This window comes from Meleagris gallopavo, chromosome 10 (assembly GCF_000146605.3).
Source record: "Meleagris gallopavo isolate NT-WF06-2002-E0010 breed Aviagen turkey brand Nicholas breeding stock chromosome 10, Turkey_5.1, whole genome shotgun sequence".
Classification (NCBI taxonomy): Eukaryota; Metazoa; Chordata; class Aves; order Galliformes; family Phasianidae; genus Meleagris; species Meleagris gallopavo.
Window position 1 is genome coordinate 7,505,015 of NC_015020.2, and position 21,597 is coordinate 7,526,611.

Genomic DNA, 21,597 nt, shown 5'->3' on the forward strand with positions numbered 1-21,597 from the left:
GACGAGGGGTAGGAGGGCGGCGATCGGAGCACCCTCTTGAGGAAGGTTTCTCTCTAGAAGGCCGCTGGTGGGGCAGGTGAGGAGCCCGGCTCCTTGAGGAGCGAAATTGTCCTCTCTGCCGCCGTAAAGCCTTCAATGCACGGTGCAGCGAGCCATCGGTTCTTCGTGAGATCCCGCTTCTGTCAGAGGGCGCGGCCTGGAGAACAACTCCGTGCCTCCTCAAACAGCACGAAGCCTGAGGAGGGGAGCTCCTTGCCGCTGCGGGGAGTGTCTTTCCGTTAAAAGAGATCACAGACTGAAAGGAACGTGCTTGTGAGTGGACGGAAAGAGCCACCGTAAACTAAACGGCACGTTTCAGATCTGAATTGGGCTTGATTATTTTATTAGTTTTGTGTATTCGATACAGGAACTGTAACAAAACAACAAAAACTTGCTTACCTACAAGTTCAAGTCCGTGTAGGACCGGGCTGCCGCCGCTGCGCGGAGATGCGCGGTTCGGAGCGAGCATCGCTGCTGCTCGTCGGACTGCATCTCCACAGCCTGCGAGTGGTGAGTGCGCTGGTCTTCTTTCGAAGTTTTGTCAAGAATGTGAGCGTTTACAGGTGACTGGCAAGGCTTTGAAGAGACCGGGATCTTTCAGAGCCTGCCAGCAACTGAACACTGGGTCGACAGGCAGATCCATAGAGGAGAATGAGGAGTATAATCTGCCGATCTGCCTCGCTGATCGCAGTGTCTGTGCTTAACGAGTCTGAACAGACACGTCACATCAGTGAAATGTGTTAAAAAGTGTAATCTTCTAAGTTGATATTGTTATTACTAGCATTATTAGGAATTTTTTAGTTTCCCAAATAGAATATTTTGCTTTGCATTTCTAATTTTTTATACCTTCCTTTTCAGGTCTTTTCAACTAACACAGGTACATCTTCAAAATGGTGTTTTGGTTTTGGCTGCTCATTTCTGAACAGGGTCAAAGAGAACATACACGATTCTGATTTCTAATAAACTGTGTAAGTTCTCGATGTTTTAGGGGGAAAAAAAAAAAAACAACTTTCCAGGATTGACTGAGTTTTTAAAAACTTGTGGTGATATTGTTGATACCTTTATAAACTGTAAATCTCACTTTTAGGAGTCTCAGTTCTATCCAACACTCACAGGTAGAGTCTCTCATGCCACAAAAAAATAAATATTAATAACAATTAAAATCTCCTGAGCACTAAATATCTTTTAGTGTTCTGTACATTTTAGACTTCCTTCAGTCTCACTTTTTGTGCCAAGAGCTCCTACTGCCTTATGTGTGTGTAATATGAGGAATGCAAGACTGCAAGGAGAGCTTTCAAAATGTGCTCAGTCTATAAGCAGGGTATTCCTGAATATACTGACCTGTCAAAGTCTTAAATGTTTAACCATACCCATGCAGTTTTAGTACCTGCATGCTTACTGCAGCACATTCTTTCCACAAGCTGCAGAACGCACATTTGATCCTATTCATATGTTCAACAGGTTGTATATTTATATGTGGATTATATCCAGTATGTTTAGAAAATAAGTAGACTGAAGTGTACAAGGGTTTCCAGTAAAGTGGTTATCACCACAAATGATGTTATGAGAGCAAGTAGTGGTTATTGCAGTAATTAGGAGATTACAAAAGTGAACAAGAGAAATAGCACTGCAGAATCAGTGAAATGTCGATCTGCTAAAAATCAGTTCAGGGTCTGAACAATCATCTTGTCAAGACTTCACTACATTCAGGAACAACTGAAATGTTTTTCTGATTATGGTTTGTTTTGGTTTTGTGTTTGTGTGTTTGTTTCTTTTTTCTCTGTGTTGCTTTGTTTTTTTGTGTGTGTGGTTTTTTGTTTTTTTTTTAAGGTTTCTCTATGTCTATATATGACGTGACCTCAAGAAGCATTTATCTCAGATGGTCCAAGTTTTCAGGAGCCTCTTCTTACAGAGTCACAGCTACAGCTGTGAATACTGTAGGCCATTCTTTACTGGCTCATTTTAGTGATGGTACACTGAAGAGCACTCTAACTTCGTTAATTCCCAATACTGTCTATGCTATACAAGCAGAAGCCATTGACAAGAATGGAATTACTCTGGCAGAAACACGGACAATGCAGTCAACAGGTTAGTAAGAGAACCTTCTTGAAGTGTAATTCCAATTGGCCTCTGAAAGGTTGGGATCCCTGATCCCTGATGTTTGTTGTATTTGTAGGGAATAGCTGCCATTCCTGTTGAAACCTTTCTCTGACGCTCACACTGAATTTGGTAGCAGCATTATTCGCTCATTTCCTCCTCTTCTTTTTCTTATATGTTTCCCTGAGCTGCCATGCACAGCTTGCTCAGTATCCAGCTTTCCAAATTATTTGCCTTTTCATTACAAGTGCAGATGTGAAGCTGTATACATTGGTCAGTACTGGTGCTGATAAACAGTATTTTTGTTTCAAAGGACTGGTAGCATATAAATCATTGGTGAAGAATCTACATAAACAAAGTACTTTTTAACTCGTGCTGAAGTGCAATTGAGAAAATATTTTGTTGAAAATCTGTTTTGAAAATACATTTAATCATAATTGAACACTGGAACAGGCTGCCAAGAGAGATTGTGGAGACGTTCAAAACCCACCTGGTTGTGTTCCTGTGTGACCTGACATAGGTGTTCCTGCTCCAGCAGGGGGATTGGACTAGATGAACTTTTGAGATTTCTTCCAATCCCTGACACACTGTGATTCTGTGTAATAATTTTAAGAAATAGTCATTACCTTCCCAGTGTTGTTTTGTTTGTTTTTGTTTTTGTTTTTAATATATGGAATCAATGCAATAAAAATTAAAAGTAGCAGTGTTTATCCTGATAGGTATAAAAGCCTTCTACTGCTAGATCAGTTATCTGAGAACAGACATTAATGATCCATATTTTCTAATTTATTTCTGATACAAATGATGCTATATATTTTCTTTTGTTATTAATTGCTACTAGCGACAGTAAATTAAAAGGAGAAAAATAATCATAGTGCAATAGATAGCAACGTGCTCAAATACACAGAAAGACACAAGTGCAAATGTTCTGGAGGCACAGTCACATCGAATATATGTTGCCATTTTTAAAAGGGGACAAAAGAGGGTGTCTAGTATGAACAAATGAGAAAATGCTTGGGTCTAAGAGAGCTTCCTCCCTATAAATACATTTGCCTCGAGGCACATACTGACATCCCAATACTTTTTAATTCTTTTTTTGCAATTTAAACACTGTAATTTTGTCTCTGATGAGTCTTTTGAAGTCCCGTAACAGATGGATTTGCTTTACATATGCTAATTCCAGTCTGAAAATCCTGATTACTGAGCATAAATTGCTCATGTTAAGAAACACACTCTCTGTAGTCACTTTGTGACATAAGAGCAGGCTCCTTCTGAATTACCTTCAGCATGAGGTATCAGAAAAGCTTTTAATTGCAATATTTAATGTGATATTATTGTATATCTGAATATACCTTCTTTGAGCAAGGAGAAAATATCCTCTAACTATCAATCTAATTGTTACAGTCTTTCGTTTTTGAACATGTGTTGTAGTAGTAGCAAGTTGTTTCAAATATTAGACAGTTTCTCAATAGCCATTACACTTTATATGCTGAAAAACATCTGCTTTTTTTTTCTTCCTGAAATAAAGGTAATTACATTACACTATGTAACTTTGTAAAATTGAAGAATAAATCACCAGTAATTGAAGAATATATTGAAATCATTAATAAAAGGTACAGACCATTTGTCCTGATCTCTTTGTTAAGTGCACAGTGCTCAACTTAGAGTTCCCCAGTTTGAGCGCATCTTTTGTTGCTATTCCTGTTTTAGCTCCAGACGTACCTGTTATTGATCAAGCTTACTCAAAACTTAGCAGTAGTATCACAGTAGAGTGGAGAGCGGTACCTGGAGCTACTGGTTATCTGCTGGCTGCACAGGATGGAGATTCCTGCATTGAAACTGTAGTCACAAAATCACCAGGTACAGTGATGGGATTGGAACCAGCCACCTGCTACAGAATCACCATCAGGTCTGTAAACGCAGGAGGAAAGAGCCGCCCTTCACCTTCCAGAAAGACAACAACAGGTGGATTTTATTTTTATTTCCATTCTGTATTGTTGTAATCTAAAGAACTTATGCAAGTATCCTAACTTAAAAAAAAAAGTTTGGGATCTGAAAATTATAATCTTGCATTTTAAATTGTATTGAGCACATTCTCCTTGCAGTTTTTGAGGGCTAGAATTCTACTGTTTGACTTAATGACAAGGACATGAGTCTGAATTAGTGGCTTTGCTTTGCAATTGTACTGAATGTTAATGCTTAATAGAGAAGTTTTAATAGAGTTTCTAAGAATGTGTGGACTTTATTTTAACAAAAGACACAAATACAACCAAAAGTACAAAATAATAAGATAATGTAAAACTTAGATGATGGGAAATGCAGTGTCTTAGCGATTCGCATTCTTCTACACACTGTAGAAGTAATTTGTGTATAAGTTGCATTAATTACATTCATTTTACAAAGCCTGTTATATAATAGAAGTACCAAATCAGTTTCCTAATTTATTCTGTCGGTCTTGCATTAATTTGTTTTCCTGGGATTGCTGGGTTGGTTTTTTTTTCTTTCTTTTTTTCTTTTTTTAATGTGGTGATTTTTAAATTCTGGGTACTTTTCTGGTATTTGAACCCACCAAACAGTATTACTGAAAAACTTTAAGCCTAACTGATATTCTTTCTCAACAGTCTTGTCTGCTCCAATTCTGTCTGCCAGTTCCCCGAGCTGTGATTCCATTGCAGTGAGCTGGAAGGCTGTGTATATGGCAGTTGGGTTCTCTGTGTCCCTGATGAGATCAGACGGTTTGGGCAAAATGCTGAAGCAGAACACTACCAATACCTCCTTTATATTTTCAAACTTAGATCCAGGAACTCTCTATACTATAAAAGCATATGCCTGGAATGCCAACGGTCTTCCTGGAGATGATTTCACATATAACCAAAGAACAAGTAAGACATTTTCTTTTCTGAAACTTTGTAAGCATTTTATAATAAGCTATACCAAGAAGTCTTTATGTACATAGGATTACATTATGCTTTTCTAAGATACACTGGATAGGTTTTCTCATCATATAAGTTTTATTCTATGGAAACTCAGATGGTGTGTCTATGTTTAATGAATGTTACTGAGGCAAAGATACCATTAACTACCTTAAATCTTATAGGCCTGGGTAAAGATGACACATGCTTAGACTAATTTGAGTATTTTTCTTACTCATTTTTACTTACTTATTTAAACAACAAATATTCAAATAAGACAAGGAATTTTAAAATAATGCTTGTTGTCAGAGTACAACTAAAATAATTTATTTAGCAAATTATGCTGCAGCTTTAAAATCAATGAGGGTTAGAAATTACTTCATTTGCAAGTTCTGAAAATGATCGTGCCTGTAGACCATGTGCAGAATTGTATTTACAAATGTCCAAACTGATATACCGTAGGTCCTAAGGCACCAGCAGATGTTCAAGTAGCTTTCAGTAATGGAGCTTTAAGAGCTACTGTTTCTTGGATGCCAGCAGAAGGAGCTCTGACTTACAGTGTGACAGCCTCCAGCGGACTCTTGAAACTGAAGTGTAACACATCTTCTTCCTCCTGCGTAGTACCATCACTCCAGTGCGGGTCTGAATATTCTGTTTCTGTCACAGCACATAATGATGCTGGATCCAGTAATCCTACTGATGCAGTGAGCTTAAAAACTAGTATGTGAATAATTGATTATTACATAGCTTATGGCATTTGGGCATACATTTATTTAATTTCAAATGCTAGGCCACTAAAATTCTTGGTTCTCAAAATTGTTTTTGCTTCTGAACTGTGTGCGTGAACTATGCCATACATTTGTACTTAGGGGATAATAGCCTAAATTTTCTTAATATTTCTGTGAGAAACTGGCAGTGGTGTATATATTGTTAGCTGAAACAAGAAGTCTGCCTTTTCCTCTTACCAATAGTACATATTCTAAAGTCAATTTTCTGAGTGTAAAAACTAATCTAAGGAATAGCAGCTATATCCTACTGTGGTAGATCTGTCACAAATAAACTGGGAGAAATCTGTGATGAAATAGCACTGAGGACTGGCCATAGACTGAGAACTGTTCTAGGCTAGATGTAGCTGTGACTTAGAATACAGATTAACAAATAACCACTTGTAACTGAAATGGTAACATCGGACTGAATTAAGATGCAGTCACTGACCATTTCAGGTAGCAGTTTGGTCAGCACAAAAGACTGCTAATCTCTGCTACTTAGCACCACTAGCATGTCAGAGATTAGTGCTTTCGGATCTGTTAGTTGTATGGCCCATGTAAGCAAAACCTAAACCAGATAAGCTACATGTTATCTTACAGACAAAACTTAATTATTGATTTATTTAATGTTACCTACCTCATTTTGACCTCTCGTTGTGAGTTAGAGATCACTCAAGAGGAACTCAGGAATAGTTCTAATGGAATGAGAGCCTTTGGTAAGAGAAAGTTTAAGCTGTGGTCTGCAATCTTCTCAGCCACATTGCTTTTGTTTGACCATGTATAATCTAATTAGCAGCAAGCTGAACTTTTTGAACCAAAAGAAAGGAAAGATATTATTTGAGAAAAAACCTATGGAGTTTTCAGCCTATTGCAAAATTTTAGAATGCCACCCAGAAAGGAAACCTAAACAAATTACTTTTTTATTCAGACACAGTCTGTACTGTTCTGTACCACCATATCAAAGGTTTTCATAAAAGTTTTTTAGATGCCAAACGCTATTTAAACTAGTATTCTGATCATCATCTAGAACTATTATCTGTGAGAACAGAATGTGCCAATTTCTTCTCCAATACTGTCTGGTGCCTCTGCTTTTGATTATGGGATCTCCTTCAGCAGATCTTTCTCATGTAAGTGATGAAGGTAACATGTTTTGTTCTGTAAAAATCACAGTCACTTCTCATCTAGATGTAAGTAACATCATCTGTAAAGCTGTATGAGTTCCTATTTTCTTGAGCAAGACAGTTCTAAATATTCAAACCATATAGAATAATTCCACATATATCAGATTTTCCTTTTTTTTTTCCCTACAGCATAACTTGAATATAAATATTCCGATGAAAATAGTTTTTTCTGATTTTTTTTTTTTCAGTTCCTTGTGCACCAGGAAATGTATCAATTGAAGATGATGAACATGGAAACTTATTGGTATCATGGTTTAGAGTAAATTTTGGACATTATTATGTGGTTTTTGTGAAGAGCGACGATGGCTTGGAAGTATATTGCAACACATCACATACTCAATGCCTTTTCCAGTCAGACTGCGGTTTCACTTATTTCGTTAGTGTCTTTGCATATAACAATGCAGGGCAGAGTCCTTTAGGTGATGTATTCAATTACACAACTGGTAAGTAGTAAAGTATTCTTGCAAATTCCTTTTGGATCTGTTACCTGTATTTATGATAGAGGATGATATGATGTACATTTTTATCTTTTTAAGATCATGACTTAAACTTCAATTTTTCCTTAGTGTGGGGGCAAAAAAATCAGTTCAGTGGGAAATTGTGAAGAACAGCTTTAAGAATGACTTAGATAGTCTCTAGTTGTTTTGCAGTTTAAAATCAAGGATATTCATAATTTGATGTATGTATAAGTACACATAAATACTATGATTACATATCCATTAGGAGGCCCTTTGTTAAAAGAATGGTGTGGAACTATTCAGGCAGTAAGTCTGGGATTAATGGCGCTCAGTTTGCGCAACATAAGACACCTTTGGCGATTTGAGCTATGAAGCACAGAGGCAAATGACAGTTTTCTGCTCAGGCTGAACGTCCATCTATGCCTTGCCTGTTTCAGCACCGTGCTGCCCCAGTAACTTCCGCGCAGTGCTGGTGTCGAGCGACACGGTGGAGGTGAGCTGGGCTCCTGTCCGCGGTGCTGAAATGTACGAGACCAAGGCTGCCTCCTGGAGGGGGACGGTGCTGTGCAACGACACTGCCACAGCCTGCACCCTGTCTGCTCTGCGCTGCAACACCCGCTACAACGTCACCGTTTACTCCTTCAGTGAGGCCAGGGGCAGCAACACATCGTGTGCATCTAAGTATGTGACAACAGGTATGTGCATTCCTACCTGCCTTTAGTGGAAGAAATAATTAACTAGACTGCAGTGATTAATGCATGAAAAGCATTAGCAGAGGGCTAAGTTACTGTAACTGATGTAAGTGAAAATAGAAGGCTACTGGAAGTATTTAAAAATGTACTGTAATGAGGGACCTGAAAAAAAGATTTGGACTGAAAGTTACTGAATGCTCCAAGCTTTTGAAAATCACAATTCATTGCTGTTACTGTATGCAAAAATTTATGTTATCATTTCTGTCATGAGTTCTAAATTCATACTAAGCATAACCATGTCAGGATTACACGCTTTTCCAAAGGAGCTCGTTAGTTTTAACTTTCAGTAATTTTTGAGTAACTGTTATGGTATATATAAACAATCTGTTAAACAACTTTCAGCTCCCTGCAGTCCTGAAATTAAAAATATCTCAAAGGAGGCTCTTTCTGTGATCAGTGTGCACTGGCAATCTAACAACGAGGAAGCTACATATATCGTAACTGCCCGAGGAGAGGCTGGACTTTGGCACTGTACAAGCTCTGGAAACTCTTGTACCCTAATTAATCTTCCCTGTGGATCTGCTTTCTCTGTTAGTGTCATAGCAAGATCTCCAGCTGGACAGAGCTTGCCAAGCTACAGTGTCCCTTTAGAGACAGGTATGTAAGAATTGTATTTGATGTGAAATACTTAGTATCATGGCACTATAACATTTCTACATGTGTTTATAAATGTGTATATGTATATAAAAATTACCATTTCTGCAAATTATAGTCTCTCTGTACTCTGCTTAAAATACGTGTGTGTGTGTGTGGGAGAGAGAGAGAGAGAGAAAAGGATTACTTGCCATTTGCCTCCGTGTAAGCAGCCATAGTACAATCAGTTATGATATATCACAGCTAACAAATATATTAACTCCCTTGTCAGTGTTTTGACTTTTAATATTACCAGGAGAAGGAATGAGGTTATGCCCATACCACCAACCTAAACAGTCTCAAGAGAAGATTAAAGCACTTCCTACCATAATTCCTGCTATTAACTTGTTAGCAGAACTCTATCCTATATTTTTCATCCAGACAATTCCAAAGCACAGTTCTGGGATTAATGTCGGCCAGGATCAATTTTAAACAGGCAGTTCAGTTTTTAACTGTTACTTTGATTTGTAGAGAAAAAACCTTTGAACACAGGCAGATCTCGACTGTCACATGACTTAACAGGTAGAGATGGACCCTGCTTAATCGGTCCCTAGACATGTAGCCAGAGTCATCTTCCCCATGCTAAGGTTTGCCTGAATAGTATGCTAGTTGTCATTGCTCAACGTCACGCGCTGCTCTCGTTGCAATCCTTCAAAATGCTTTGTTTTCCAGGTGAAAAAGTGAACTCTCTAATTTCATTTTTAAGCTCCTTGTTGCCCTAACGACCTGACACTAACTCAAGTGACACAGTCTGTAACAAATGTCACCTGGTCTGTTGGGATGGGTGCACACACATATGCAACGACATTGGAGTCTCCAAAGGGACAGGCAAAATGTCACACTCTTCAAAACTACTGTCTCCTGGGATGCATCACATGTGGCACCAACTACACGGTATCTCTGAAAGCCATCAGTGAAACTGGTTTGACATCCCATTGCACATATCAAGGATATTCTTCCAGTACGTAAACAATAAATGCAATTAAGAAGAAAATGATTTAATATACAGCTTAATTGAATAGCGTTCCTCTAGTGCAAGTAATGTAATTGAAACTCAATAAAGTTGCAAGTACCCTCTTTTAAATAAAAGCACGTAGAATTAATTTCACATATTGTTTAAACCCTGTTCTTACAACTTTGAAAGAAGCTTTAATAATAATAGTCCTGAAACAAATATTTAATTATGGTATGGCATAATTAAATTCTAGAATCCAGAAAGGGTTCTGAGGCTTTCTAGGTTTCTGCCTCCATAATAAGTAGAGAAGACAGTATTCCAGTACTATAAAACAATAGTTAAATTCCAGCTCCATAATTGGAGTCTGAGAGAGCATTTTCTTTCCTAGCACAGTTCAGTAGTTATTCTGGTTTTCTGTTAAATAACTTCAAGGAAATGCTGGTATTGAACGCGTTGGTAATCACGTCATCTGTGAAAAGTCACTACAGGAATTTAGAACATACTGTAGTTTACAGACATCCGTACCGATGCATTTCTTATTCTGCTAGGTGCTTGCTGTCCTTCTGGAGTGAAGCTGTATAGACTTGGCAATAATGGTATCCGGGTATACTGGCAAGCTTCTGAAGAAACAATAAGCTACATTACTGATTTACGTGGCTCAAAAGGCAATTTCACTTGTTCACCTAGCTCGGGTCTAAGTTACTGTGATATTACTGAGATACCTTGTGGTGACGTCTACACAGCAGTAGTATCTCCAGCTACAGCTAAGAGCCTGAAGTTCACCTTTTGTCCTAAAAAAATATATTCAGGTAAATCTTAAAATTTCTTTGAACACTTTTTTTTTTTCCCCCCATGCACACTAAATAGTTAAAATGTAATCAAGTTATTTGAGTAAAGGCAGCATGCAGCAGAGCTTATCTGCTGTGCTCGCTCCAGAGTAATTTTGTGGATGCTATTGTGCAGTATCTGTGATGAGCTTCAGAAACACTTTAAGATTAAGCACAGAAAAGTTGCTTTTTCTTAGTGCAGATCTTGCATAAGAATCACTAACACTTCACTGGTGAATCTAGTGAATACAGAGAAGTTGATTTTCAGTTGGGAGAGCAGAGATTATAATACATAAGCAAATAAATGAGCTTTTAAAATCAGTAAGTTATCTAAAAAAGATCAAGAACTTCTATAAACCAATCCCAAGTGGGTAGTGAGTATTTTGAAGTAGTAGTAATTTCTTTGTGATTCCTTTCTGAGGGCATAAATTTAATCCACTATCAAACTGTATTGTGATGCAATTGCACAGTTGTTTAACAGGGAGTACATTCAACAGCCTACAACCTAAAACTTAACGTTCACACTACTGTTTCATGTCATTTCAGTAACCTGTTCTGGAAGCTCTGTTGGAATGGGTAAGAACACAGTACACTCATTCCATTATTCATGTTCATAGAAGCATGTTAGTTAGCACTGTGTAAAACCAAGTTGCAAATAGTATGTATTTGACAGCCAAAGCTTAGTGTTATGCAGGTTCATCTCACACCTCATCTTACAACGCATAATTAAAAACATTGTTACCTACATTGTTGCCTGTGTACCATCATGCCTTCTATACTGTCACACAATTTTTACTGTTTATCTAATAGTACATAATAAAAGGCAGGCTTATCTTTTATAGCCCAGCCATATTCAGTTATAAATTAAACAAGGTCACTACTCTAAATCTGACTTACCTGAATCCATTCTACTTTATTTCACAAGGGTTTCAACAGGACAGTCTTGTGCTTTATTTCTCTATATAAAATGCTTGAAACAACATTGAATGCATTTCACTAGATTGTTGCTTTTCCATAACTGATTATCTGAATTTCTGAATTGTTACAGTGATATACAGAGGAAAGAGCAGTGCAGAACACGTCTAGATGGAAATTCTGGATCAGATAGGGAGGTAAGTTATCAGGTCAGAATTGCAATGTACTAATCAGACTTTTTCTTCTGATAAAGTTTTTGGAATTAGAGCAATAAGCTTAATTGATTCTCCTAAATAACTGATCTGTTAAAGTCCACCATATTTACCTCATGTTGTCTACTCCTTTTATCAACACTGATTGATTCCCTCATTCAATATTCCATCTTTCACTCCCTTGTGTATTTCTTACAAAATTTTATTACTTACTGCCAGAAGCGAAGCAAACAGATCAAAATACTCTCCATTGCTCATTTACTATATTTTCTTATCTAAGATTACTCCTCCCTTCCTCAAAGTACTAGCTTTCTGGGCAGTTCACTGTCCTTGTCTCAGAAGGATGGTAAGAAGTCACTGCTGGCAAAGCTGGAAAGATGATCTACACCTAATTGCAACAGTCATAGTTGCTTGAGGATTGGGAAGAGGGAAGCTGGAGATTTAATCTAGGACAGTGAATTTCAGCCTCAACTGATGAGATCGCTTTTAAAATACAGCTGAACATAAGAGATCCTGGTAATCTCTAACTGTAATTTTCAGTGTAAAGCAATCAGTTCTGAAAACTGTTCCAGAACATTCACTGAGCAGTAGCAGTGTTCCAGATCTAATGCATACCAAAACAGTAATGGCTGAAATAAAAAGTTTAACAACAAAGAGCAGTTTAGGTGCACTCAAAACTAGTTTGAGACTTCTACGTTATGCCTATTTGATAAAAAGTGCATGTATCCTACTTTGTAACTTGGAGAGCTAATTTATGAACTCAACATCCTCTTTTTTTTTTTTTTTTGCTTTGCTGCTGAGCTAACAGTTATTACTAGCGTTGACTTCTTGGTTTTTGGAAAAGGCGTAACATTTCCTCATAGTCTACTGTGGTTACTTTTTCAGCCAACACAGACCTGTTTTTTGCACAGTTCACATAAAATATTATACAGTATTACATAAAAACCCTAATTTGTTCAATGTGTCGCTTTGTCTTCAAAAGAAAGATCACGGAACACAAGCACTCTTCAAGTGGCAATAAACATGCAGGGAAAAGCTGAGACCCAATACAAAGGAATTAATTGAGAGTTTATTCCAGACGGTTCTTCTCACTTAGAATACAAGTCAGAATAATCTATCAAATAGACCTGGACTTTAATGACACGATTTTTTTTCTTATAACGCATTTTGGTTTTTGCTCCTAATAACCTGTTTAAAAAGAAAAGTCTGCCAGATGAAATGTTCAGCACAAACTGCAATCTTACTATCTGTAGAAAATATGACTTAAAAAAGGACACTATCAGGTAATTGTTATTTTAAATGTTTACACTTATAAAAATGCTTTGGAAGCTTGAAACTGAAATCTTTTGAAATGATTTTCTTCTTCCTACCTCCCTCTTCCCATGTGAAATGCCTTCATTAGCTCAGGATTATCATAAATTAGAGTGCAGCTGCTGATTAACAACATTAAATTACCATAAATTGATAAGTGGTGTTTAACAAAATCAGAACCATACGTACTTTTTCTCCCAGACAAAATGCATAGATGGCTAGAGTACTCACCCATCAACCTGTACAGTGTTTGCCTGAGGTAGCCTTTCTAAAGAATTTTGTACTAAAAAAGCCCATTATAAACTAAAAATTTGCATCTAAACTACTGTCTTCTCAGAATTCCACTCCCAACTTGACACCGGTGCTAATCAACAAAAAACATTTTAGAAGTTTTTGAAAACAGCAGGTATAGTGGACATAAGTGTTATTCTAAATCTGCAGCCCTCCATGTACATTGTATGCACATAAATATCTCAGCTATTATACACACTCAAGGTCCATCCCTAAAAAGCCATGCTATTATGTAAAGCACAGCCATGCTAACTTCAGGATAATACAAACCATAATTCCACATCTACAAAATGAAAGTAGAATTAGTGGCAGTTTATTGCCTCATACAAATTTAACCAACATGGCAACCACGCCAAAGGAATTAAAACATTTTCAGGACATATGTACAGACTGTACATTTCAGAAACATCTGAACAATAAAAATGCAACAATCTCTGGATTACAAATTAAACTAAACAAATGGTTTTGAAACCGTCAATGTATTGAATGGGTTTACAAAGGCACTTCCCTACCCAGAATAGGAAATGACAATCTGCAGCCTAGAGGGAGGTTGGAGAAGAATGCTCATCAACTACTGCACAATCTCAACTTTAAGAAAAAATAAGCAGGATTTAATCAAACATTTATAGGATTCAATGTGATCCACTTCTTAAAGAGTTCACACAGTCTCATCTTTGTTTTTCTGTTGTTTTTCCTGGCTCTCTCGCTCTGTACTTTGGCTCCTTCGACGATCATGTTTGTCCGAATGGTCCTTGCTATCACTGTGATCATGTTTGTGGGAACGTTCTTTGCTTCTACTACGCTTTCTAGATCTTTCTTTACTGGGACTGTGGTCTCGTTTTCTTGACTTCTCAACACTATCTGTTCTTCCTCTGCTTCTGCTTCTACTTCGTTTATTTGATTTCTCTTTGCTTTCACCTTTGTGCCTACTTGATTTCTCTTTGCTCCTGCTTCTGCTGCGCTTGCCTGTATTCTTACTTCGGCTTCTACTCCTATGCTTTCTTTCCCGGCTTCGACTTCTGCTATGCTTTCTCTCTTTTTTGGAATCCCTCTTATCATCCCGGTGTTTCTTGTCATCTTTGTCATCCTTGTGTCTTCTCTCTTCTATATCACCCTTACTTTTCCTTTCTTTTGATCTTTCTCTAGATCGATCACTATCTTTTTCTCTCTCACTACCTCTATCCTTATCATAATCTCTCTCTTTTTTCCGGCTGCGTTCATTTTCTTTCTCTCGCTCCCTATCCCTATCTCTTCTGTCTCCTTTCCTATCACGACTTCGACTACGGCTTCTATATCGTTCCCTGCTTCTGCTTCGTCTCCTTTCTAGCGCACGATCGGTACTTCGAGACCTACGTCTCTCTTTTTCTCTCTCTTTAGCTTCACGTTCCAATCTCTGACGTTCTCTTTCTCTTTCGAGTTCTCTATCAAAACTAGATGACCCGTGGGCTTCCCGATGATGACTTCTGCTTCTGGATCTTCTGGGAGACCTCCTGGGACTGATGGATCGTCTTGGAGACCTTTTAAAATAAAGGATATTCAATATGAAACAACAGTTTTCCAAGTAAAGGGAACCTATCTACTCTACAATGTACGCTTTACATACACAGCCTACATTTCATCTTAAATACCAGGTAGCCTACAAGAGAGCAGTATTGTCAGATTTTATCCACGAACACCCATAAACTAATTGCCCTAAAAGCCATCTTACTAAAAGATTACTTAGTTCTTCATAGGAAGTCACTCAATATTGAACTTTCAACCTTTATTTACAAAGTAACATATATACAACCTTGAACGTCTACGTTCTGTATGCCGGTCTATTTCTTCCATTCCCTCCTTGCCATCTTTCTTAATTTTTCTGGGTCTGCTTTTAATTTGCTGATCAATAGTCTTCTGGACTGGCACAGGAATTCTCGGAAACAATGTGGAAAACCATTCAAGCTTAGTGAGGAAGGAACGAAGCATCTCCCCAATGGTCATGACGCAGCCTCCACCTGCCTTCACATCCAAGTCCTATAAAATACAAACAGAAAATATCTTGATGGTCAAAAATACTCTTTAATTATTTAAGAAAAAATGCTGCTACATTACTGCCCTCTTGAAGTCTCACGATTATGTAAGTTTACTTGTTTTTTATTCTAATATATTTCCTTAGAAAAACTCTTAACTCCGCACCCTTTGGATTTGGCAGTATGTTACAGACAGGGAGTGGGACTTAGTACATGTGCATGCAGGAACATACTAATCCTGCACCATCTGGATGCTAAGGGACTGTCAATGCAGAGATTAACACAAAATCCCCTTACACAGTCCGGTTATACAGTATGATCTTGTATTTTATATAAATGCCACAAAGTTGAGAAGTTTTCTGAAACGACATTTAATACTTCGTTTTGTGGATGCACAACTGCATAACATCATACCCAACCCTGTGGCCTAAATCATTTAAGAACTATATCATTGCCTATCTAAAAATGATCATAGAAAAATCTGTAGTACAAAATGGCATCCTAACAATATTGGAAGCAATAGCAAACCAACTGCCATGAAGCAGGGAGGTTTCTAATTTAGAAATATGTAAAAAAATAAATAAATGAACAAATAATTGGAAACGCATAATCCATGATGACCATTGTCTCTGAAAAGGGTCATTACCGCATGAAGGCCTTCTTGCTATGCCCTCTCACAGCTCAGGACATGTTAGTCAGCTATTGTCAGTCCCAAACCTATAGTGCAAGCACACAAGGAAAGTGAGATTTGTTATCTAAACAGGAAGAGAAAATCTAAATGTAAAACTGCTTGCACTCACACACATTTAAGTGTTCAGATATACAGTATTTCCAAATATAATCGCTGCAGAGATCTAAAGAAGAAAAAAATGAGTTAAACGTAGCACCTGGAGAGTACGTACAGTTAAACAAAATAAACGTAAGAAACATTTTGAAAAGTAGCTGTGTATCCTGAGAAGTCTTTCATTTTCACAGCAGCATGTCAGAAGATGAAGTGCTTCCACATATTTTAGAACTGGAGGAAAAAATCCAGTAGGTTTAAATTTATAGATAAATTTGCTTCATCCAATGAGTCTGATCAGGGCTAAGCAACTTATAACAGCCCCAAGCAATTTTTCCTAGGTAACATAATGCTACTGAAAGGAGCTGGGAATCAAACGCTAATTCAAAAAATACTCTGGATCATTTTAAACAACAATAAACAAATACACTCTGATAGCCAAGAACTGTAAGGACTAAAACATATGAACTAAAATAGGTACTCTGAATAATAAACCAGTTAAGATCTGCACAATGAATCATATTTGTGATTTGTTTATTGTCTGGGGAATCAAGCTACTCATGGGACCCTGAAAACAATGCTGCCCCCAATTTTCCTCTTAAGTTATAACACAGAGCTTATATTAGCTAGTAGCACCATCTAGGGGTGAATGAGAATATCAACAGCTATACAATCCAAAATTAAATTTGTTTTCTGTTAAAAACATACAATAGCACAAGTTTACCTGAAATAACTTTCCTTTGCATAGTGCTTTTGATACTTGGCATGAAAGGAAACTGCTTAAAAATGCACTGTATTGCAGTTATAGGTATAATTAACACTTCTTAATACGGGTATTTGGACATCAGTTGAATTTTCTCGAAGTACTTGACAACTGTTGCACTGAAGAGTGCAAGGGATTTCTCCTGCGCAACTCTTAAACCCAGGATACAATTTACAATGTGCTCCACAAATTCAAATTGCAACACTAAGTAACAGACTCAACATTCAACTTGATATACCTAAAAACCTCATCCACAGGTTTCTACTCCATTTCTCCCAGCAGTAAGTAGGAACAAAGACATTCTCCTATCTTACTGCACAGTAAAGCATCCACTCAGTGAAATTCCCATGTCAGCACCTCATGATGCGTTTCATTGTTTAATGAGCAAAAATTTTAATAACTCCACTTAATGCAGAAATCCAGATGTTTCTCCTCCCAAGAAATATTCTCTTTATATTCCAAAATTTACGGAGAGATTTTAGGTATTTCTTTTTATGTTAACATTGCTTTCTACGCAAGTATCAACTCCCCCGTCCCAGCAATATTTGCAAAAGGCAAAATCAGCTCTCTCAGCACGTACTATACCTTAAGTATAAATTTTTCTTTAAAAAATGCACAAACCTACACTCATAAAGCCTACTGTCCACATTCTGATTTAATCAACTTCTTTTGCATGATTTTATAATTTTGTAAAAAATAACATAGTAATCAATTGGAAATTTCATTATATCTTCGAAATCTAAGAAAAATGATCCAGGTCCCAGCTCAGATCTGCTTCCTGCACTAATAAATGAAATTACAAGAATAAAAACATGTAGCATCAAACTACAGAAAATCTGATTAAACAGTCTTAAATTCTAAAGTAGTAACATGGAAAGAAACAAAAGAAAATAAATTATTACCCTCGCCGACATACCTCTTCATCATCAAGGAAGGATTCAAACCAGTCCCATAGATCTGTAGGTGGCTGTGTGTACCTTTAAGTATAAAAAGAACGGAAAAACTTTAATACAGCATTCTGCATATCACATTAGCCATTAGCTGGTTGTATTAACATTTACCTAATATACATAAATCCAAGAGCTCTAATATATGGAGAGTCCGTATGTGTAATAAGGCCCATCACTTGCTTACGGGTGAGCTTCAGTGTAAATAATTTATAGAGCAGACAAAAGGCAGTAGACACAATTCCTCCAGTTCCAACACCACGTACCTTTAAAAGAACAAAGTGTTAGTGACAAGTAGGAAGCTAACAAAACCAAATGCCATAACCAATACAGGCTAACTGTGAATCTATCAACAGGACTATGTGAAAAAAGTAATGCTACTTGCCTCTACAGTTTCATCTCCTTTGGAAGCAAGGGGAACATATCAACTCTTTGTAATAAACACTTTTACATGTAGTAACTGAGCCAACATACAAGCAAATCTGAGCTATGCTTGGAAACTTTGTTCTACCAGAAACAGAAAAACTTAAGGCAGCACGTACTTCTACTTACCCCTCCACACATTCCTGTCTGGCCTGCTGTTTTTCTGCTCCCCTTTTCCCATGGTTCAACATGCGTAACCTGAAAGGGCAGGGAAGGGAGAATCAAAGAAAAAAAGAACAATTATAAACATCCATCATGTTTAGCTACGTATACAAATTTGATTTAAACGATGGATTGCCTAAATCAGTCTTGAACAGCTTGTCTTATCATAAACTCAAGATCAAGTCTGCTTTGTCACTAAAACGAGCATTTGGCTTTTTAAATTACATTACCCAAAATCACGAACAGAGTTAAAAATGAACAAACCAAAGAAAGCATCTTGTATTTGATACTACAAACACTTTAAAAGCCAGTCTTATTTTCCCTGTAAACTGCAATGATGTTCTTAAAATGGTTCGTAGGTAATAAAGAGTAAAACTTGCCTAATTAAAATCTTTTGAGATGCATTTTGAGATGAGTGTACAAACGTCATTAACATCATTCCCTAAAGATGACAATAAAAGTCATAAACTGCCCACGCTGCATTCAGAGGAACAACATCTGGGTTAATAAATGACATTTCCTAAACACATCAGCTTAAAAAAATAAGACGGAAATTCAGCAGTGCTACATGGGACTGTGGGCTAGTGGCCAAGTTGTACTGCCATTCAGGTAGTAAAACCCCACCAGAGTATGGAACAAAACTAGCTACATAAACAATTGCTTGAAATCAGAGATGTAACAAGGGATGAAAGAAGATGCTCAACTGTTTTTGACTGTTACTGTCTTTGCCAAATGCTAAACATAAGAGAAGACCACTGGGGAAAATCCACCACAGCTTTCCATATTATCAGCATTGCCAGTAAATTTCAGAAATATTACATAAATAAGAGTATATATCCTTCCCACTATTTGTTTTTGCCTCTCACAGGAGATAGAAGTACTTTAGTTAAATGATCAAGTATGACAACCGTAGCTTTTAATTTTTCAATATAAACACGTTGTTTTTTCCCCAGATACAAATACAAAAGCCCCAGAAACAATACTTATTTCAGAAAAGAATACTTAAAGTTTTAATCCGACAAAGATTACCACATGTACTTCTCTTGTCTGAAAGCACAGAGTGCATGAAGTTGAGGACATGCATAAGGACATAAAATCAAAAAGGAAGAGGAAGTCACATTCTTCACAGATCCAGAACTAAAACAAACGGGACTTAAGCTACTTGTGAATTAATTTAAATATCTACGAAGAATCTGTATGTTCAACCAATGGTTAGCTGCCTGTGTTAAGTCAGAACATTCATCCTGAGCCTCCAAGATTCCGAATTCTTGAATTTTTGAAATGAGCTACTTAATCATATTCCCAAAACAAACACACATGAAAGTGTATAGCAGACATTGCATTCAACCAAAAAGAGAAAAAAAGGTCAGCAATTACTCAACATTACTCAGGAACCTTAAAATATGAACAGAATTAAGATCTTCTAAATATCATTGAAGTACCTTCACCATCAGACCATCTTCTTCCTATCTATTACACATGAGTAAGTCAGGATCTGAGTTTCCTCTTTAGCGTTTATTTTTAAGTAAAAATAACTGTCAAACTCATTAGACAAACTTTATTTATACTGGATTAATAAGTTGACTTTTAATTATATGTCAACACTCCTCAAAATTTAAGATGAAGCCACTTAAAGAATGAAACACTAACAGTACTAGCTGAACTATTGCAGCTGAACTCTACCAATACAAAGATTAATCACATCAACCGCTTTTTTTTTTGGACTGCATCTGAAAAGATTCATGTAATAGATGCATATTCTCCAGTTTACTCCAAATATCTATCAGTTTTTCAGTTCCTGACTTCGTTTGCAAAAATAAACTTCACTGCTTTTTGTTCTGATAGAACATGATTTTTCTTTCACATGCAGCAAATGGTAAACAGACTCTTACTCCACGTACTAGAAGAAATCAGAAGCTTGCTCACAACACCACAGGTCAAGCAGAAAAGCATCACCATAGAGAGGAAAAGCACAATACCCTTGTAAGTATGGGCAAACAATGCCAAATATTTCAAAATACTTCTGTGGAGTTATTTCCAGTTACAGTGACTTGACTTACTCCAGGGTAAATAGTTACTTTATTTTTCCTCTGAAGACGTACTAAAATCAGTTTAGTGACACAGTAACGATACTGAGCAGTCCCACCATACCTCAGAAAAATACAGCTGGCTAATAACTGCAGCCCGAATTATCTAAGCTGTGCTCTCGCTATCAGAACAAAACCCGAAGCTGTGCTGATGAGCATTAATTATGCTACCTCTACCTGGGAGAATAGTCAGTCTGGCTAACAAATCAAGAACTGACCCCGTGGGCGTACTGATACAGGTCTCTTCCCAGCACATCCAACCCAAGGCCACCAGCAGCACCATAACTAACTCGCTTTTGACCGGGAAGAAGACTAGTGAAGAAGTACTAAACTCTAATCGGGAAAGAGCCACAGGCCAGCTCCCCTCGCAGCCACCCACTCCAGGGCCGTGCCTTTGGCGCAGCCATACGGGGCCGGCGGCTCCCGGGCTGCAGAGGCCGTTCGTTTGTCTTCAGGGGCGGCACGCAGCGCAGGTCCCCTCCCCACCCTCCGGCTCAGAGCGCAGCCCTCGGACGGCCATTTCACGCCCTCTGCCCTGACTCCAACTGCCCATCTCCAAGCAAACTCGCAACTCCCTAACGCCAACCGAACGGGAGAGGTGTTTCTCCTGAAAGATAGAGATCTCGAGCCCCCTAAACTAAGCAATAAGAAACGCGTTGCCATTCCTTCTCCTGGATAGAGGCGGGGGACCCCGCAAGAAGGCAGAAGGCAGCCGGCAAAGGCCGCAGTCCCCGCCCACCCGCTCCGAGCCGTAGGCGCCGGGCGGTTCGGGGCAGGCGCCAGCAGAGCCCCGCGGAGCCCAGGCCGCGGCCCACAGCCTCACCTTGAAGTAGATCTCGTCCACCACTTCGTGGTACGTTTTGAGCTCGTAGAGCTGCACCTTGAAGTAGGGCGACGAGAGAATGTTGGTGAGGATCATGGGGTTGAGGTTCATGGTCTTCTCGTTCCCCCACAGCGGCAGCACGTTGCCCTGCTTGCCCGAGGCCGCTGGCTTGGGCGCTCCGCTCTGCAGCTGCTGCTGGGTCGGCGGCACCGCGCCGGGCTGGTGCTGGACCGCCTGCTGCCCCTGGCAGTT

General features: G+C 38.2%; 2 protein-coding genes across 8 annotated transcripts; one reads left to right on the top strand and one right to left on the bottom strand.

The window, feature by feature from the left end:
• Positions 1-9: 9 nt before the first annotated feature.
• On the top strand, positions 10-11,758 carry FNDC7 (fibronectin type III domain containing 7). Of its 7 annotated transcripts, none has more exons than XM_010715652.3 (13): positions 11-549; positions 898-916; positions 1,870-2,127; positions 3,847-4,101; positions 4,758-5,018; positions 5,511-5,768; positions 7,185-7,439; positions 7,892-8,149; positions 8,549-8,803; positions 9,546-9,800; positions 10,343-10,603; positions 11,168-11,197; positions 11,670-11,758. In XM_010715652.3, the coding sequence occupies exons 1-13, from the start codon at positions 487-489 to the stop codon at positions 11,705-11,707; spliced, it is 2,466 nt and encodes an 821-aa protein (XP_010713954.1). In that variant the 5' UTR covers positions 11-486; the 3' UTR covers positions 11,708-11,758. The 7 variants fall into 7 exon arrangements, with proteins under 7 accessions (XP_019474054.1, XP_010713954.1, XP_019474051.1 ...); XM_019618506.2 differs by having other exon boundaries at positions 11-312; positions 407-549; positions 11,168-11,688; XM_010715655.3 differs by lacking the exon at positions 5,511-5,768.
• A 1,037-nt stretch (positions 11,759-12,795) lies between these two features.
• Positions 12,796-21,594, bottom strand: PRPF38B (pre-mRNA processing factor 38B; the record flags this gene model as incomplete). Its single annotated transcript, XM_010715880.2, has 6 exons — positions 12,796-14,867; positions 15,140-15,363; positions 17,820-17,880; positions 17,965-18,116; positions 18,403-18,471; positions 21,346-21,594. Coding segments are annotated over 6 exons (1,614 nt in total), but the record flags the coding sequence as incomplete, so codon positions are not given.
• Positions 21,595-21,597: the final 3 nt, after the last annotated feature.

Coding starts and splice junctions, on each gene's coding strand:
- FNDC7 (XM_031554780.1), top strand. CDS start 487: ATGCGCGGTTCGGAGCGAGCATCGCTGCTGCTCGTCGGACTGCATCTC. Junction 4,102..4,757: donor TTCCAGAAAGACAACAACAG/GTGGATTTTATT, acceptor CTTTCTCAACAG/TCTTGTCTGCTCCAATTCTG. Junction 7,440..7,891: donor TGTATTCAATTACACAACTG/GTAAGTAGTAAA, acceptor TGCCTGTTTCAG/CACCGTGCTGCCCCAGTAAC.